A 16,617-nucleotide genomic window follows, 5' to 3' on the forward strand; every position below is an offset into this window, starting at 1 on the left:
CCTCCCACTTTGATAAAAGTTGAAAACCACTGACCTGTTGAATAAGGTCCAAAGTACTTATTTAAGTGTGTACCTAATTTTACGTAGGAAAACAAAGGAAATTGGGGGCTAACAAGATTAAACAAAAGGAAATGTAATGAGGCCGAGGTGCCTCAGAATATTTCTTCGTGTTCCCTGTGGTACCTATCAATAAAAAAAAAAAAAAAAAGAACCAAAATCTCAACTTAGAGTCTCTTGGCCACCAGCCCAGGACTCTTTCCAATTTGTCATATTATGTTTCCTTTTATCCATAAGAACATTCAGATACACCATCAAGGAAAGTAGACATTGCTATTCTTGGGGGTTGTGAAATTGCTCTGTTTTGTGAAACTGCACAGAACTGATTTCTTAGAATTCTTCTTTTGCTAAGTTCCAATTCCCACCATTCAAAGACTTCATTCAGTCATTTATTTTTCCCTCCTTCTTAATTCTTCCTTCCTTCGTTCCTTCCATCCATCCACCGTCTATCCATCCAACTCACTGTTATTGAACACCTGCCATTCTAGGTGTTGGGAATATGATGATGAACAAGACAGATATGATGTCTCTTTGCCCTCATTTAAGGGCTTACATCCCTTAAAACCCAGTGTGGGATGATGTGGAAGGGATTCTATACATGTTTCTGGAACTGTTAATAATACTGTCAACGTGCCGACCTCACTTCCTCTATCATAATCATATCATCATCAATTTTTAGCATCAGAAGAAATCTCCTTTTTGTTTTAATTCCAACAAAATCTCAGCAGAGCCTCAGAATATAAACCAAATATAGGCAGGTAGGTCTGTTTGCAGACAGAAGAGCGCTAGGCAGCCCAGAGCCCTTCTGCTGCCTTCAAGGTTCTGGATAGACAGCCAAACCCAAAGGCCACTGATGTTGCTTTCTGTCCTTGGTCCAACATGATTCCATATTCTGAAGGTGGTATCCTGCCTATGTGCTTATGTCCCAACTGTAGAGACAACAAGGATAAATGTGTAAACTCAGACCCTCAGACCTCAAAAACCACAGAAATGGTAACTAGCAGCCTCTTTATGCCCTTTCAAGAGTTTCAAGCCGCAAAGCTTGGTTCTGTAAACCACTAGAATGGGACAAGGTTTTTCTCCCAACTTAATCCAGAGACCTGTGTATTTTATTTTTCCTGTCCCACTTGAGATGCTAAAAACAACCCCTATGCACCACTGAAAAGGAAATAGGACAAAGGAGTGTATACATGTTTGTTTCAAGTTGTTTCTGAAAATTTTAGTTAAGTTGAAATTATGTAATCATGCTTAATTTCCTGTAGGGGGAGGGGGAATGTCCATCATAATTTGAGACAAGTGGCAGTTTTGCCCCTGGCAGATTTAAATGAGAAAAGTGAATGCTGGGATGCCAAACCACCGCATGAATGCGCATCTGTGCCCATAGTCTTAATCAACCTCTTTGGTTCCTTTTTTTCTTGTTGTTGCTGTAACAGTCAGTGACGCCTGCCCACGTGATGCAATGGCATTTGCACAGAGCAAAGCCCACGTGCTTCTCCTCTGACGAGTGGCCCCATAGGTCTCATCCTTAGAAAAAAAGCGATCCTCAGATTTAAAGCACAAGTTTCTGAAGTTTCACTACCTATATGTGTACATATGTTGATACAGCTACCTGTGATTTCTCCACTGTGGCTCCTTCTTTATGGATTTCCTACTCTGCTTCCTTCTCTCTCCTCTTTTCTTGCCCACTCATTTCATATTCAACTCAAAGAAGGCCAAAATGAGATTTTAAAAAAGCAAATAATTACCCAGTAAACTGATAAAATATTGATACAGGCCAGGGATCGCTGAAATTGCCCAACATGTGTATTTTACTCCCCCTGCTATACACATACATAATATAACACATTATTTTTTTTTTAATTTGAATGCCTTTGGACTTCGCACATGCTTTCCATTTCGCCACAGTCCCCACCATTCTCTGTCATATTTCACACTCACCCTCCTTCATGACCTGTTTTTATAGTCGGTCTGGTCCCTTCTTGAATTCCAGGGATTTTCTAGTCTGCCTTCCTTAGGAATCTTCTGTGCGCAATTTCGAATTGTAGAGTGTTAGAAAAGACACTGCTACTTTGTAGATGTGGACAGTCAAATGGGAGGAGTTGTAAAAGCAAAGCTATAAATACAGTACTCATTTATGGAAAGTGATTAAAGAAAAGAAGAGTTCCACCCATTGCTGAAAATGGTATAAGATGCCAACCAGTAAATCTTCCTGATTTATAAAGGAGTCAGTAGATTTTGCCTGTAACCTTGCGAATTTTGCTTGGGTCGTTGATTTCGGCTAATGGAGCTTTTAAGTTGTTCACAGGAGTCTTGAAGCTGTAAGATGACTTGACGACGGGTCCTTGATGTCTGTGTTCTCAAGTGTCCTTCTTCTTTTCCAGTTCTTCTCTTGTTTCTTTCCATTATCGTCCCCTTTACCATACTCTGTGTCCATAGGATGTCTTTAGTTCTCATTAGTGCTGTGGACGCATCTGCCTGTGGCATTCTCCAAACTCTTAGGGGTGAAATTGGAACACTGTAATTGTTTCACTTTTAATAAAACCCTCTTATTTTCCATTTCCCAGCAGATATATGGAGTGATCACTCCTTTCAGACCGATCCGGATTTGCCGCCTGGCTGGAAGAGAATCATTGACGTCGCTGGGACCTATTATTGGCACATACCAACAGGGACCACTCAGTGGGAGCGCCCTGTCTCCACCCCCGCAGATCTCCATGGTTCTAGAAAAGGGTCACTTAGTTCTGTAACGCCATCTCCTACCCCAGAGCACGAGGTAAAATGGAGTATCTTTTTAACAGCTTAGTAGAGTGGATGTTACTTGTGATTTCTCTTTAGACTTGTTGCTTCTGCCCCAACAGGCCATCAAGGTAAGGTTTTTGATTATCATGCATGCTGCATTTGAAACCGCAGAAATGCTTCCTCTTAGTGTAAATAGCGTTAATACCATCTTTCAGGGATGTTTTCATTTTTTAGTGGCTTTTGGTTTCTTGAAACAGCATTCTAGGTACAGAAAGTTAAGAGAGGCTGATTAATGAGAAGTGGTTAAGATTCCCTGAGGCTCACTGAGGCAATACTTTACTCCGTAGGTGCCACTGCATGGCGCTGCCCCATAAAATATTTACACACAGAAGGACGTCTCTTGGCCAGACGTGTTATAATTACTGCATATCTTATTAGCCTTGGGTCCTTTTGGTTGCATGGAGGGGATGTCTGCAGGAATAACCCCTTGAGAGCCTTCAAATGCTTGATTTCTATTTTTTTTAAAGGATCTGTTTATTTAGCAGAAGTGATGTTATTTTAGACATAAATAGCAGCATAAATTTCTGCCCTCCATGAGGAAGAAATATGATGTTTAAACAAAGAATTGCGGCTTGAAAAAATTCCACGTGGTATTTATTAACACAAAGATTCTTGCAGCTAACCTTTGTGAATCCTGATAACTGAGTATTCAAGAGAATTGCAGTTGGAAAAGGTCACTATTAAGTAATGGCTTTTTTCAGCAAAGTAGTTGGATCCCTAACACGCAGGCATTTCTGCCTGCCTGACCACAGTCTTCTGTTTTTTCAACAACCCATTTTCCTTTACTTTGAGGACACAGAGGGCATCTAACCTGCATCTCTCACCTGCAAGGCTCCTCTCCATATTTGCAACTATTATCACCCTTCTTGTCATGAAAGTAGACAGTGTCTTGTTTCTTACATCTATGTTTCTTTATTTCGTCTTCTCTGGGAGGCAGTGAGATCTACATTCCGATCACATGCCTGCTTTTACAGGGCTTCAGCACCTCACTTACCCTGCCTAGGCCCCATATTCTCCATTTTTCTTTGTTTTTTTTTTTTTTTAAAGTTTATTTTTTTATTTTGAGAGAGAGAGGGGGAGAGAAAGAATCCCAAGCAGGCTCTGTGCTGTCAGCACAGAGCCCGGTGCAGGGCTTGATGTCATGGACCATGAGATCATGACCTGAGCCAAAACCAAGAGTCGGACAAATGCTTTATGCTTAACGGACTGAGCCAGCCAGGCACCCCTCTCCATCTTTCAAGCGATGGGTTGAGGTGAGCTCTACTCACGGTGATAGCCAAGGGCCTTGGTTTGTTGGAACTTGACACTGATAGGCACATGCTTCAGTATTACCGAACCACATAGGATTTTGTTGCTAATCACTGGATGACTTTATTGAGGCATAATGTTCCTATTCACTGAGCAAATTCCATTCATTTACTCATCTTGTGTTAGGTTTGCTGGGGGATAAAGATGAGCCTCAAAGAGCTTAGCATGAAGTGGAGTCCTTCTCCTGTGTCAGTCTAATTGCGTCTTGGCATTTGTCCCTGGACCATCAAGTGGCCTCCCAGAAGTGGAGCCAGCCAGGACACAGCCTCTGCTCACTAAGAGTAGACATCCTCTCTCTTTCTTTCCTGTACCTCTTTTCTCTTTGCTTCTTTGTTAGAATCTCTTTCTCCATTCCAGGTCTTCATTCCCCTATTACAACCCTTTAACCATCTTCACCACATGGGGGTGCCCTATGGTGGGGGGGGGGGGGAGTGTCAGGGTGGGAAAGAATCAGCTGATCCCAGTATCCACACATTACAAACAGGGAGGCTGAAGCGCAGAGAGGTCCGTGACTGGTGGCGCCATTGGATCTAGAACTCAGAGATCCTGAATGCTCCTGAATCCTAGGCCATAGTTGTTCTCGCTCAACCTACTTGGCTTTAGGATCTCAGCCTACTGCGCTTTCTCATTGTCCCAGAGGTTAGATTGGCCTCACTTTGACATGTCCCTTTTGTCCAGTGAACCTCTTGTCCTCCCTCCGTGCAAGAGATGAAGCTCGTGAAGCCTGCCTCCTGAGACCAAGGTGTGGGTGTGGTAAAGTCAAAGGAGGACATCCCAAGTTTCTGTGACTTGAATTTTTTATTTCTTCAACTAATATAGCAGAATTTTGTTTCCACGTTTTCTACAGAAAATCTTGGGAAGCATGCATCACAGATAGGCAGCGAACCCTCGGGAAGATTACCAGGTAGCAGAGTCCACCTCTAATCCCTGGGCCTCCTTCTGATGCCCACATATGCCTGTTCTTCCTCTGTCTACACCTGCTTCCCATTCCCATCCTAGCTATTGCTCAGGGCCCCTTCCCAGGCTCAGATTGTGTCCCATGGCTCCTGCTTCCTGCTTCCTCTCCTAGAGTTTAATGTTTCCCTAATGTATCCACAGCACTCAGCCTCCCTGCTGCTATTCATGATTTATTGTGGTTTTCAATGTATTTTCATAAGTGTCATTTCATTTGTTCCCCTCAAGATGGAGAAGACCGCTAATATATTCCTTATTTAAGAAAAGAGTTGGGGTGCCTGGGTGTCTTGGTCGGTTAAGCATCTGACTTTGGCTCAGGTCATGATCTCACAGTTCGTGGGATTGAGCCCTGTGTCCCTGTGTCAGGTTCTGTGCTGACAGCTCAGAACCTGGAGCCTGCTTCGGATTCAATGTCTCCCCCTCTCCCTACCCCTCCCCTGCTCATGCTCTGTCTCTTTCTGTCTCTCTCTCTCAAAAATAAATAAACGTTAAAAAATTAAAAAAAAGAAGAAGAAGAAGAAGAAAAGAGTTAACTGAGGGCACCTAGGTGGCTCAGTTGGTCAAACCTCTGACTCTCAATTTCGGCTCAGGTCATGATCTCACAGTTCCGGAGTTCGAGCTCCAAATCGGAATCAGACTCTGTACCGACAGTATGGAGCCTGCTTGTGATTCTCTTTCTCCCTCTCTGTCTGCCTCTCTCTCTATCTCTGTCTCTCACTTTCTCTCTCTCTCTCTCTCTCTCTCAAAATTAAATAAATAAATAAATAAATAAATAAATAAATAAATAAATAAATGAGTTAATCGAAGTTCAGTGAGCTCAGTAGCCATGCAGCTGGGGTAGGATGGGCATGTGCCTAGCTCTCTGACTTTAGATATTATGCTCTGCCCCCAGTAGTGTGTCAATTTCCACCTTGCTGTTGGTCTCATTCCTCTCTTCTGCTGTTAACCATGCCATTGTGTCGACCCTTATCCCTCCAAGGCAGTTTGTTAACAGATGTGTCATTTTAAGTTTGAGAGAGAGCCACGCCCCTCCAGCTCTTTAATAGATCAGTGGAATAGATTTTCTTCAGATCAGCCTTTCAGTTGTTGACTTCATACACATTTCCCTCCTGTGCGTAAGGCCGTTAAGCAAAAGAACTGAGCACATTTAAAAGGCAGTAAATTAAAATCACAGAAGCAAAGGTATGAACAGGTAGAGAGAGGAGGAGGGGGAGTTGGGGACAAACCCAGCCTGCCATATACCCGGGACGAGCAGGCGCTGACACGGATGTTAAACCAGAGGCGCTAAGGGTAATGGAGTGTTCATGGTGCCGAGCTCATGGCTTATCTCACGACTCCTCCTCGTAAAACCCTCTGCAGCTGGTACTGTAGTTGTCACTGACTTTTTACATTTGACAACACTAAGCGAGGTGAAGCTTGCCCGAGGCCACACACCGAACGGGGGTGGAGCCAGGCTCAAATGAAGATCCGCTGACCCCCAACCTACCCCAGGCTTCACTGTACCGTTTACAGGAGACTTGGCAAATCTCAAATCTCAGCCCAAGGGAGGGCCACGTCACGAGCAGAGCCTGCTAGAAAATGACTTCTCTTGATAACATTGTCTCAGGTGCTAATGACAGTGGAAGAGAAATGATTATTTCTCTGACACCGTTTCTTTGATCCCTAAATAGAATCTATTTCAACTAATTTGGAACCACAAGAGAAAGCAAAATGTTAAGGATGAGAAGAAACTTGTAATATGTCGTGTTAGAAATGCATATTTTATTCAGCTTTTCCACGAGCTCGTTTAAAAAAAAAACAAAAAACTCCAAGTTGGTGCCAAATCTGTTGACTCTGCTTCACAAAAGTTTAGGACTGAAGGCTTCCTTACAGTTTGCAAATTTTACATTTCACATTCCAAAGTTCACCAGGGAAGTGTCAAGCACAGTGGATAATATTTCCTCTGCGCATGCCAGCAGTATTTTCCGAAGTTTGTAAACGGCTCAGGAAGCATTTGCTATTGAAATTTGGCCCACAGTAGTCTCCCTTCAGTCCACTGATTTGTTCCAAATTCCTTGGATGTTGAATTTTAGAAGAGGGAGCCACACAAAATATTTGTATGAATAACTGTTGGCCTGTAGGCAAGTCTCGCCTTTCAGTGTTTTCAACTGAAGGTGTTTCCTGGTTTCTTAAACAGGATGGAGGAGAAAGTTGGTCTGAAGCAAGGGAAGGTGGAATTGTTCTCAGAACTGTGATCTTTTCTTGATCACAATTCGCTCTGTTCTTGCTGCATCGCTCGTGGTTTGTCAGGGCCCTGAGCAGCTCACCCCCTGGGAGGGGAAAATCCGCATATTACATTAGAACTGTGGAATTTCTTATACACTTAGAAATAAGATGAAAACACAAAGGAGCTATTCTGGCATCTTTTTACTGAACTTCTTGACCCGATCAAGTAATCGTGACTGGCAAGAATCCTCAAGAAGGGCCTTGTCAATGCTTTTTTTTGTTTGTTTTTAATGTCTTATTTATTTTTAAGAGAGATTTGGGGAGAGGCAGAGAGAGAGGGAGACACAGAATCCAAAGCGGGCTGCGAGCTGTCCAGCACAAACCCCGATGCAGAGCTCGAACTCATGAACCATGAGATCATGACCTGAGTTGAAGTTGGACACCTAACCGACTGAGCTAACCAGGCACTCCCATGGCAGTATTTCTGAGCCTGTGAGCCTGTGGGTCAAGGATTGTGGCCAAGGTGACCTCTGAGGCTTGTAGGACATTTTGATTCCTTGGTCCTACCCCAGGCCACTGAGCTAGACCCTCTAGGGGTGGGACCTGGAAATCTGCCTTTATCATAAGCTTTCCAGGTGATTTTGTGCCGAGTAAGTACAAGAGCTGGCTCTGGTGAAGCTCGTCTCCCTGTCTTGGTTTATATGTTACCTCCTCTCTGGACTCACCCTACTTCTCCTGGGAATTACTGCGCTCATCCCTGAACTTTTTTTGAAAGCCCTTTATTCCATAAGGTCTTTTTGTAGTATTATTAACTGGTGGCATGTCCGTCTCCCTCCTTGGGGCGGGGGGGGTCAAGGCCTGTCCCCCTCATTTTGTGTCCTCAGCACCTGGCATAGGGTTCGTACAGGGTGATATTCATTAAATGTTGGCTGAATGAAGGAATAAACCAGTTTCATAGCTGAGGGAGCTCTTAGTTGACTTACTGTCGCAGCAAAGCCAGTACTAGTGTCCCCGGGCTCCTGACACTCCCTTAGCTCACAGACACTAATTCAGTTCCTCAAGCATTTGTCAGTCTGTTTGCTAGTTTGACTCTCTCTGTCTCTCTCTCTCTCTCTCTCTCTTTTTTTTTTTTTTTTTTTTTTACTTCTCTGGGTTATGTTTGTGTGATAAACTGTCACTCTATTCTTCTGATACAGTGTCACATCCAACAAAACACAGAAAGCATTTTAAAAAGAAGTTTAAAATATGCACATATATATGAATTTAGTGCTCATTAACATCGCCTGGACTGTTCCTTCGTGTTCCAAGATTAAGGTGCTCTGTCTTTTATCATCAAGGCCACACATACAGAGGCTCAAGTCATGGCAAAAGAGGATGAAGAAGCATAATTCATTAACACTTTGTCGTCCATAGGTCCCCAAACTTTTTATTCTTACAAATGGCCTTATTTTTTTTCCTCCATGGAAGAGAGTAGAAGATACGGAAACTGTCACCTTGGGCACCTTCGGGCAGCCAGTCCCTGTGCTAATTGCTAGTGTTCTTAATCTCAGTTTGCCCACACTCTGATGGTGAGGTCCTCTTAGCCCTATTTCATAGACAAGGAGCTGAAGTCACAAAGCAGATGAGAGCAGAGGCAGGGTTTGAATGCGGGCTTTGCTGCAGAACTTCTGAAGTGCCCGTGGAGGTGATCCTTCCATCAAAGTCACTACGGAATGTTCGTTCTTTTGCTTTGCTCTCTGCCTGGTTCTCGGCAGGTTCACCTTCCGTGTTTGCTCTCCAGCTTACATTTTGATACCACTTCTTAGAGGCTTTCTCTTCCCCCTCGAACATCCTCAAGAACATGATGTAAGCTTGCTTCCAGCAGAGGAGCAGGGCAGCCTTCCTGTTTGACTTGTGGACTTGCTTTCTAAGATCTCAGAAGAGAAATCAGGAAGAAGAAAACTCTCAGTAGTCAAGGTATACAATTGGATTCCCTTCGTGGGTCCATCCTCACACAGATTCTGCTGTGTGGCCGTGAACGGCACCATGCTGAAAGGTCATGGAGGTCATGATAAGCACCATGCTCCAGGGGCTGGGTCAGTCATCAGGGACACACTGCCTCTGAGGAGCTGAGAGGCTCCACAGCTCTCCCAGAATTCAGCATAGTCACTTTGATCAGGATAAGGGGTACTTCACCTGGTCAAGGTCAAGAGAAGCACCCGGAGAAACACCTGTAACTGGCACCAGAACACCACTGTGCCAAGATTTAGCTGCATCACCTGCAAGATTATTAGTTGGGCGGACATTGCTCATGGAAAATGATCTCTGTTCTTCCTTCACTGGCCTTTCCCCTGTCAGTCTTGTCCTTCCTAAGGCAAATTGCCCACCTGCCTTTCCCTCTCTGTTTTTCTCTTTGTCTCATCCTTTCTTTCACCTCTCACTCCCACCATGCAGACTGCAGACCGGGATGGCTGCAGACTTTCTGTAGAACCAAACAAGTTCTTTGGGTTGTTTTCTTTAAAAAAAAATTATTAGCTAAAGTGGTGTATTCTCTCTTTAAAAAATTAGATGAGGGGCCCCTGGGTGGCTCAGTCGGTTAAGCATCCAACTTCGGCTCAGGTCATGATCTCATGGTTCATGAGTTCGAGCCCCATGTCAGGCTCTGTGCTGCCAGCTCAGAGCCTGGAGCCTGCTTGGGATTCTGTGCCTCCCTCTCTCTCTGCCCCTCCCCCACTCATACTCTGTCTCTCTCAAAAATAAATAAAGATTTTTTAAAAATTAGATGAATAGAATATGTAGTTCTTAAAATTCAAGACAGATGGTTTTTATCTTTTGTTGCCCTTAATTTTAAAAAAGGAAAATTACAGTCACTTATACAGGGAAGAGAATTTCTAAAAATGAGGGTTTTCTAATATAGGAGGGAAAAGGGTCTTTTGTCCTAGTCATAACATGTTAGTCCTTATTGAGTTTTGTACTAAAGGGTTTCTTTAATGGTACCCATGTTATTTTAGCTTTTGAAAAATTGCTGTATACGACCTTTGTTTACTTAAATCTGCAAAAGGTGATTTTTGGAAATTTGCCAGCTGACTCATGTCTCCGTAGCATAAGAGCTGGATTCATACAGTCTTAGAATTATAATCAACCTTTATGTTATAGGGACCCAACATCCAAAGGGTAAATACATTAAAAAAAATTGTTAAACCATACACACATACAGAGAACTATTTTAATTAAATGCCAAAGACTCTTCTGAATACTTGTTTTGCAAAAATACTCTTTATTTCTAGTCCCACACAGTGTCTGTTGAGGATAATTTGATTTCGGATTCCTTTTATCAGACACCCACTCTTTTTTTTTTTTTTCTACAAGAACATAATTACCTGGGGTCTTACTAATTCACCATCTGATATCCTTTTTCAACATTCAACTGAAGTGAAAAACAAATATTGCTCACATGTAAACAGTGATGATGATTTGGGATCAAATAGGCTTGTTTTCCTTTAAAACAAACAAAAAAAAGAAATTCTAGCTCAGAATTCTTGGTATTTCACGTCCTTATCATGAGTACCCCTGCAATGGTGATTCAAAACCTTTCTTGGTTACTGGCCGCTCTGCAGATAATGAGAAAAATTGAGGATCCTCTCCCCTAGGAAACACATACACAAAACCCCACCCTGATTTCAGGGGGTTCACAGGTCACCTCAGCTGTGTTATTAATTTTCTCAGCAGTGAAAACTGGATGCTGCTTTTGGGGATGGAGGAAGGACAGAGGCAAAGGGTGAGGCAGCATTCCTGCTCTTTTGCTCAACGAAAGACAGATGATTGTTTAAAAAGTAAATATAGTGATCTAAGTCCTACTTTATTTGGAAAACCTGCAGTACAGATGCTTAGTCCAAAAAGGAGAGTGACAGTGATAGCAGCTGTGCAATAGTGATGACAAATTTGTATTTGCAGTGCCTCTGCTCTCGTTGAGTCCCATGGAGTTGACTGAACACCTCTTTCAACACCTGGCTCGTTTGAACTTAGCTGCTTTGGCTTTGAGTGGGTGTCAAAATCAGACTAATGTCATGAGCAGAAATTAGGGGTCGCTATTCCCTTCTCATTTTCAAAGAACCTCAGTTGAAGGGACTTAGGTGGAAAGTCTCCATGGTTGATTTATCATCCAAGAAGAGAGGTTATGGGCCTGACACATCAGTGGAACAGATACACAAGGCTGTCCCTGGGTTTTGTGTGCTTCGTTTATTTCCCCAAATGTTAGATGAAAAATATTTGAATATTCACTCAATATAGAAGAAAAGAAAAAGACCACAAACAACATTGCCTGTCGCCTGAGGTGAATGGAAAGGGGTGTTCAGAGTCAAAAATCTATGGCAAGCGTTCTCCCAACAAGGCAAGGCTTGGTGCTTTGCTCTGCGATTATGTTTACAGAATCCTTTCGTGATCAAATACTAATTCATGAAGAAGCTTGCGTGGCAAAGAAGCAGAGCTTTCGATGAATTTGAAGAGTTTACATTAGGTTGTGTAGAGCTATTTTTTGTCAGGTTAAATCTCGGCAGATGTGGCCATCGGGCTGTGTTTTCTTATATCCCTCTTTCCCTCTCATTGTCCTCCTTTTTTCTTTTATGTGAAAATAATTTGAGCCCCAGCTTTTCATGCCCTTGGCCCTGGACATTCCCCAGTTTTCAGATGTGCACATCGACAGGCACCGTCCCTAATTCCACCCCCACCTCAAGAAGACAGTTCTGTTTGGTTACCGGAAGAGAGAAGGTTTTCTGTGGAATTAGGTGCACTAGGCATTTAGTATTTGACAGCATATTGTGTGGTTTTAAGGCCACGTGTGGAAGACCACTGACTGCTAATAGTGTTCAGTCATTTGCCGTGGTAAGTAATGCACACTGCGTCTCTATCCTCCTTGCTCTAGGCTGCAGGTGATAATCTAGACCTAGAGCCGGCTAACAAGCTGCTGGTAGAGTGAATTTGTTCCCTAACCCATCCTGTGAATATCAATGCTAACAACGGTGTCTTGTGTTTTTTTTTTTTCTTTTCTTCTTTCCTTTTTTTTTTTTTTTTTAAATCAATGTGCTTTTTCCTATGTGAATAATTATATGTCTAGAAACAGCCATGGAGTGATTTTGCTGTTCTGAATGGGGGAAAGATTAATAGTGACATTTGGAAGGCAAGTATATTGTCAGATTCTAGATCATTTAATATTTCGTCCTTTTTGCATGGCTGTGGCTGTGGCTGTATCTTTTTCTTCTTCATGAATATCATCCATTCTGCAGGGACGCAGTGATGGGGCTTCTTGCTAGGGATGTCCAGCTCACACACATGTTGCCTTTATTTAATGTGTCCCGTTGTGAATGACGGCAAGCCGGTTGCCCCAGGCTCCCCGTTGTCTTGTACGAACCGGGGCTTGCACCGAGCCAGCACCCAGCGGTCCTTGCATGCCCTCTCCTGCCTAAGCTCACATACACTCTCTGCCTCATGCCGGGAGGACTCTTCTCCCCTTTGATATTTGAGGCCACGTCACGGGCCTTCCCCCTTTCCCCATTAACAGGGGTCTATTTTCCTCTAGGATTTGCATGCAGCTACAGTTAACCCGGACCCCAGTTTAAAAGAGTTTGAAGGAGCGACACTCCGCTATGCATCTTTGAAACTCAGGTAGGACATCGGCAGGACCTGCCGCCATGCGTGGCTTCGTGCAGCTGGAGTTTGCAGTAGAATTCTAAGTCCAGTTTTCTGTTTTTCTCTCTAGAAATGCCCCCCATGCTGATGACGACGATTCCTGCAGTATCAATAGTGACCCAGAAGCCAAGGTTCGTACGAAACCCGCTTTTCAGCAGCCAGGTTATATTCTTGCAGCAAAGTAACGACTTTGGAAATGGCTCGGTTTTTATAAACGATCAACCCAGAGCCACCTACGATGTAATTATTCCTCAGTCCTCTCTCTTTCCAAATCTCCAACACTTAAAATAAATCCCCAGGAGAAGTTAGGCTTGGGAGGGTCTCCATGATCGTCGAGACTCTGCCTGCATCTCACTGCATCGGCTCTTTGCACAATGTAGTAGGTTGAAATTATTGTTCGGACGGGTGGGCTTCCGAAGCCTTTAGAGACAAAGCAGGCTCTGCCTTGCAGAACAACGGGAGGCTGACAGGTGGGACAGGACTCCTCGTGCCCGCCTCTCCCAGGACAGCCTCACACCTTTGCTGTCATTTTCGTAAACACAGGCCTGATTTATGGTAGAAAACGAGAGTAAACTTTTGCTTCTGGACCTTTGGTGGGGCACCAGCAAGGCCACCATGTGCGTATGGCCAGTGCAATTGCACGAGGTCCCGTGCCTGGGGTTTAATGCTGTGTGGTCACCACCTTGAAATTCTTAATCATTTTATCTTTGACTTTGCATTTTTGTAAGGGAAGTCCAACAGGGTCGTGGAGCATGCCCCAGGAAGTTGGAGCTTTGGTTTATGCATAGTCCTGCCGCCTCCCTATCTCCCTGAGAGGTTCTCAACTGCCTGTTCCCCCTCTCCTTGGCACCTCGGGCCTGGCCAAACATCCTCACACCTGCTTCCGTCCAACAGTTACTGGTGCCTTCCATTCCAGTAGGGGCCTGTGAACATGGGGAGGATTCGCCTTGGAGACACATGCCCCCGTGGCATCTTGAAAAGGGGTGAGAGAGTGGCCTGCCCAGCACAGGCTGACAGCACAGAGGTGTGTCCCGTGGGGGTGAGGCCCTGCCCGTCCACAGTCTAAGCACTAGTGTCCTTGGCACAGATGTCACCATACCCTTGGGGGTCACCTGTCTGCTGTGGGTCATGGTCATGGGAAGAGGGGATTTCCTGTTCCTGGGCAGGGCATGGAGCATCGGCCCAGCAGCTGGTGGGATGGGGGAAGCCCAGAAGGTGATGGTTTGTGGGGGCGTGCAGGGCCCTGGGGCACCTGCGAGTGCCTACACTTAACCCTGCACGTATCCCTTTGCCCAAGGGAGCATGACTTCAAATACCAAGTAAAAAACACCATAATGAGCGAAGAGAGAGAATGCACAAGAAAGGAAACAGTTTTGTTTCAGTACTTTTTACAGCATTTTCTTCCTGCCTTTTGAACAGGGGCTCTGCATTTTCATTCTTCATATTTCATTTCCATTTGCAAGCTGGTCCTGGATATTTTTTCTGAGTCCCAAAGCAGATCTGTGTCTATGAATAAAACAGCAAATAAGTTCCCTTAGTAGTCGTTAACATGGGAGACACCGCGCAGTTTGAAAACATTGACTCCTTTGCTGCCATATCGCCATCAATGCTGCGCGAGTCAGGGCTCGCACCGGAAGCCTCCGCTGATCCTGGTCTGCTCAGCTTCATGCTAAGCACGGTCTCCTAGGATGAAGGCCATTCCAGAGCAAGTGGCATTCTGAACAAGTCCTTGGGCTGCTGCTGACATGCTGGCCTTTTAAAGATAAATTCTGTGGCAGGGAGCGGATGCAGTAAAACAGGAAGACGGGCTGGGAATAATTTGCTTTGCTACCAGGTGTTTTACAAGGCTTATCAGCAAAGGCTGGACAGGAGGGGCAGTGGGCAGCCCCATCTCCCTCTGCCCTGAAGGGCTGGGGAGTGATGGCCTGGGAAATAGAGCGGGCGGGAAGGGGGATGCCCCGGAGGAAGATGGGATTGGTACCAGGAACAGGAGGCCAGGTTGCAATATTACCCAAGTTGTGCTTTCCCTTTTTACCTCTCAGGGGTACTGTTCACTGCATTCTTTGTCTGCCACCTTGCTAGTGCCCATGCCGCTTCCAACGCCTGTTGTGAATTTGTTCATGTTAGTAAGGAGGCTTAGTTTTGTCATAACTCGCCTGAGTTTGAAACAGAGAAGTACATGTGTTGTATTTATTTTAATGTATTTTAAGTTGATTTATGTATTTTGAGAGAGAGACAGAGATCGAGAGACAGAGCATAAGTGGGGGAAGAACAGAGAGGGGGAGAGAGAGAATCCCAAGCAGGCTCTGCATTGACAGCACAGAGCCCGATGTGGGGCTCGAACTCACAAACCATGTGATCATGACCTGAGCTGAAATCAAGAATGAGACATTTAACTGACTGAGCCACTGTGCCTCCTGTATTATTTATTTTATACCCTACTTTGTTCTATATAAGATCTTAGAAGACTTATGAGAACAAAAGCTTTCTTTTTTAAACCACAGAAAATATAAAAGAATAATTAATAAATCTGTCTGTACTGGGACAACAGACAAGAGTCAGAAAAGATTAGGGCAAAGAAAGAAACATGACTTTTCAGATCATGAAACTCTGCACAGTAATGGAGATTGACCTGCAGGTTTATTTTTGTGCCTCTAGGTGATCATTTACATCAAGGATTCTTAGGGTGAATGGCACAAATCCCTGGAAGGACAACTCAGAATCCTAAAAAGATGTTCACAAACTATACGTGCTTCTGACTAACCTCACCCTCCCTAGATTCTGAAGGTCCTTGTGCTGTAGAAAGCCACTGTCATTGTTGAGGACTTAGAGGACATTGGGAGGGCAAACGGTTTTATAACCCTACAATATATGAATCACACTATGCATGAGGCAAAAGCCTCTCAGTTCATTGCAGTATGTAATGGATTTTCTAGGGCTTCTTTATAAAGTAACTATAAAAATGAATATTGAGTGTTAACTTTTTGCCAGGCATTGTCCTAAAGACTTTGTATCTGTTGATTCTCATCCACAGAAAAATTCAGTGGACTAAGTATCATTATCTCTAGATTGCAGATGAGGAAACTGAGGCATAGAAAGTTAAAGAGCTAGAAAGTAAATAGAGTCAAGATCTGAATCCAGGCCATTTAGCTACAGAGCCCACACTCACTAGACTTTGTATAGAGAAAATTCCTTATACATTGCATATTTGAAAGTTGGTAAGAGAATAGATCTTAAAAGTCCTTATCACAAGAAAAAAAACTTTTGTGTGTATGGTGATGGATGTTAACTAGACTTATTGTGGTGATCATTTTGCAACATACACAAATGTTGAATCATTCTGTTGTACACTTGAAACTTATAATGCTGTATATCAATTATACCTCAATTAAAAAAAAACATTCTCTCTTGGAGCTGTATTTAGGGGCAACCACCAAATGATGTGTCCTCAACAATATTCCAACTCTACGTGGATACGTAGAAATTTGGATTTTGCCAGTTGGTATTTCACAGCATTAGTCACTGGAAGCAAAGGATAAACACCCAAGCAAAACTCATTTCAAGTAAATTGAAAGATTTACTTGATTATAACAGTAATTATAAGAAGATTATAACAGTGTGGACGGAAGA

At 43.7% G+C, this 16,617-nt stretch overlaps 1 protein-coding gene across 13 annotated transcripts in view; it reads left to right on the forward strand.

Annotated features, from left to right (window-relative positions):
- Positions 1-16,617, forward strand: part of APBB2 (amyloid beta precursor protein binding family B member 2) — a 377,264-nt gene that overhangs the window by 251,437 nt on the left and 109,210 nt on the right. For 9 of the 13 annotated variants that reach the window (XM_053217427.1, XM_053217431.1, XM_053217425.1 and 6 more), the window contains 4 exons: positions 2,622-2,830; positions 12,416-12,478; positions 12,878-12,963; positions 13,058-13,118. In XM_053217427.1, the coding sequence (XP_053073402.1) occupies positions 2,622-2,830; positions 12,416-12,478; positions 12,878-12,963; positions 13,058-13,118 (419 nt within the window). The remainder of the gene's footprint in view (positions 1-2,621; positions 2,831-12,415; positions 12,479-12,877; positions 12,964-13,057; positions 13,119-16,617) is intronic. The other 4 variants (XM_027055855.2, XM_027055863.2, XM_027055836.2 and 1 more) reach the window with 3 other exon arrangements.

Source organism: Acinonyx jubatus, chromosome B1 (assembly GCF_027475565.1).
Source record: "Acinonyx jubatus isolate Ajub_Pintada_27869175 chromosome B1, VMU_Ajub_asm_v1.0, whole genome shotgun sequence".
Taxonomy (NCBI): Eukaryota; Metazoa; Chordata; class Mammalia; order Carnivora; family Felidae; genus Acinonyx; species Acinonyx jubatus.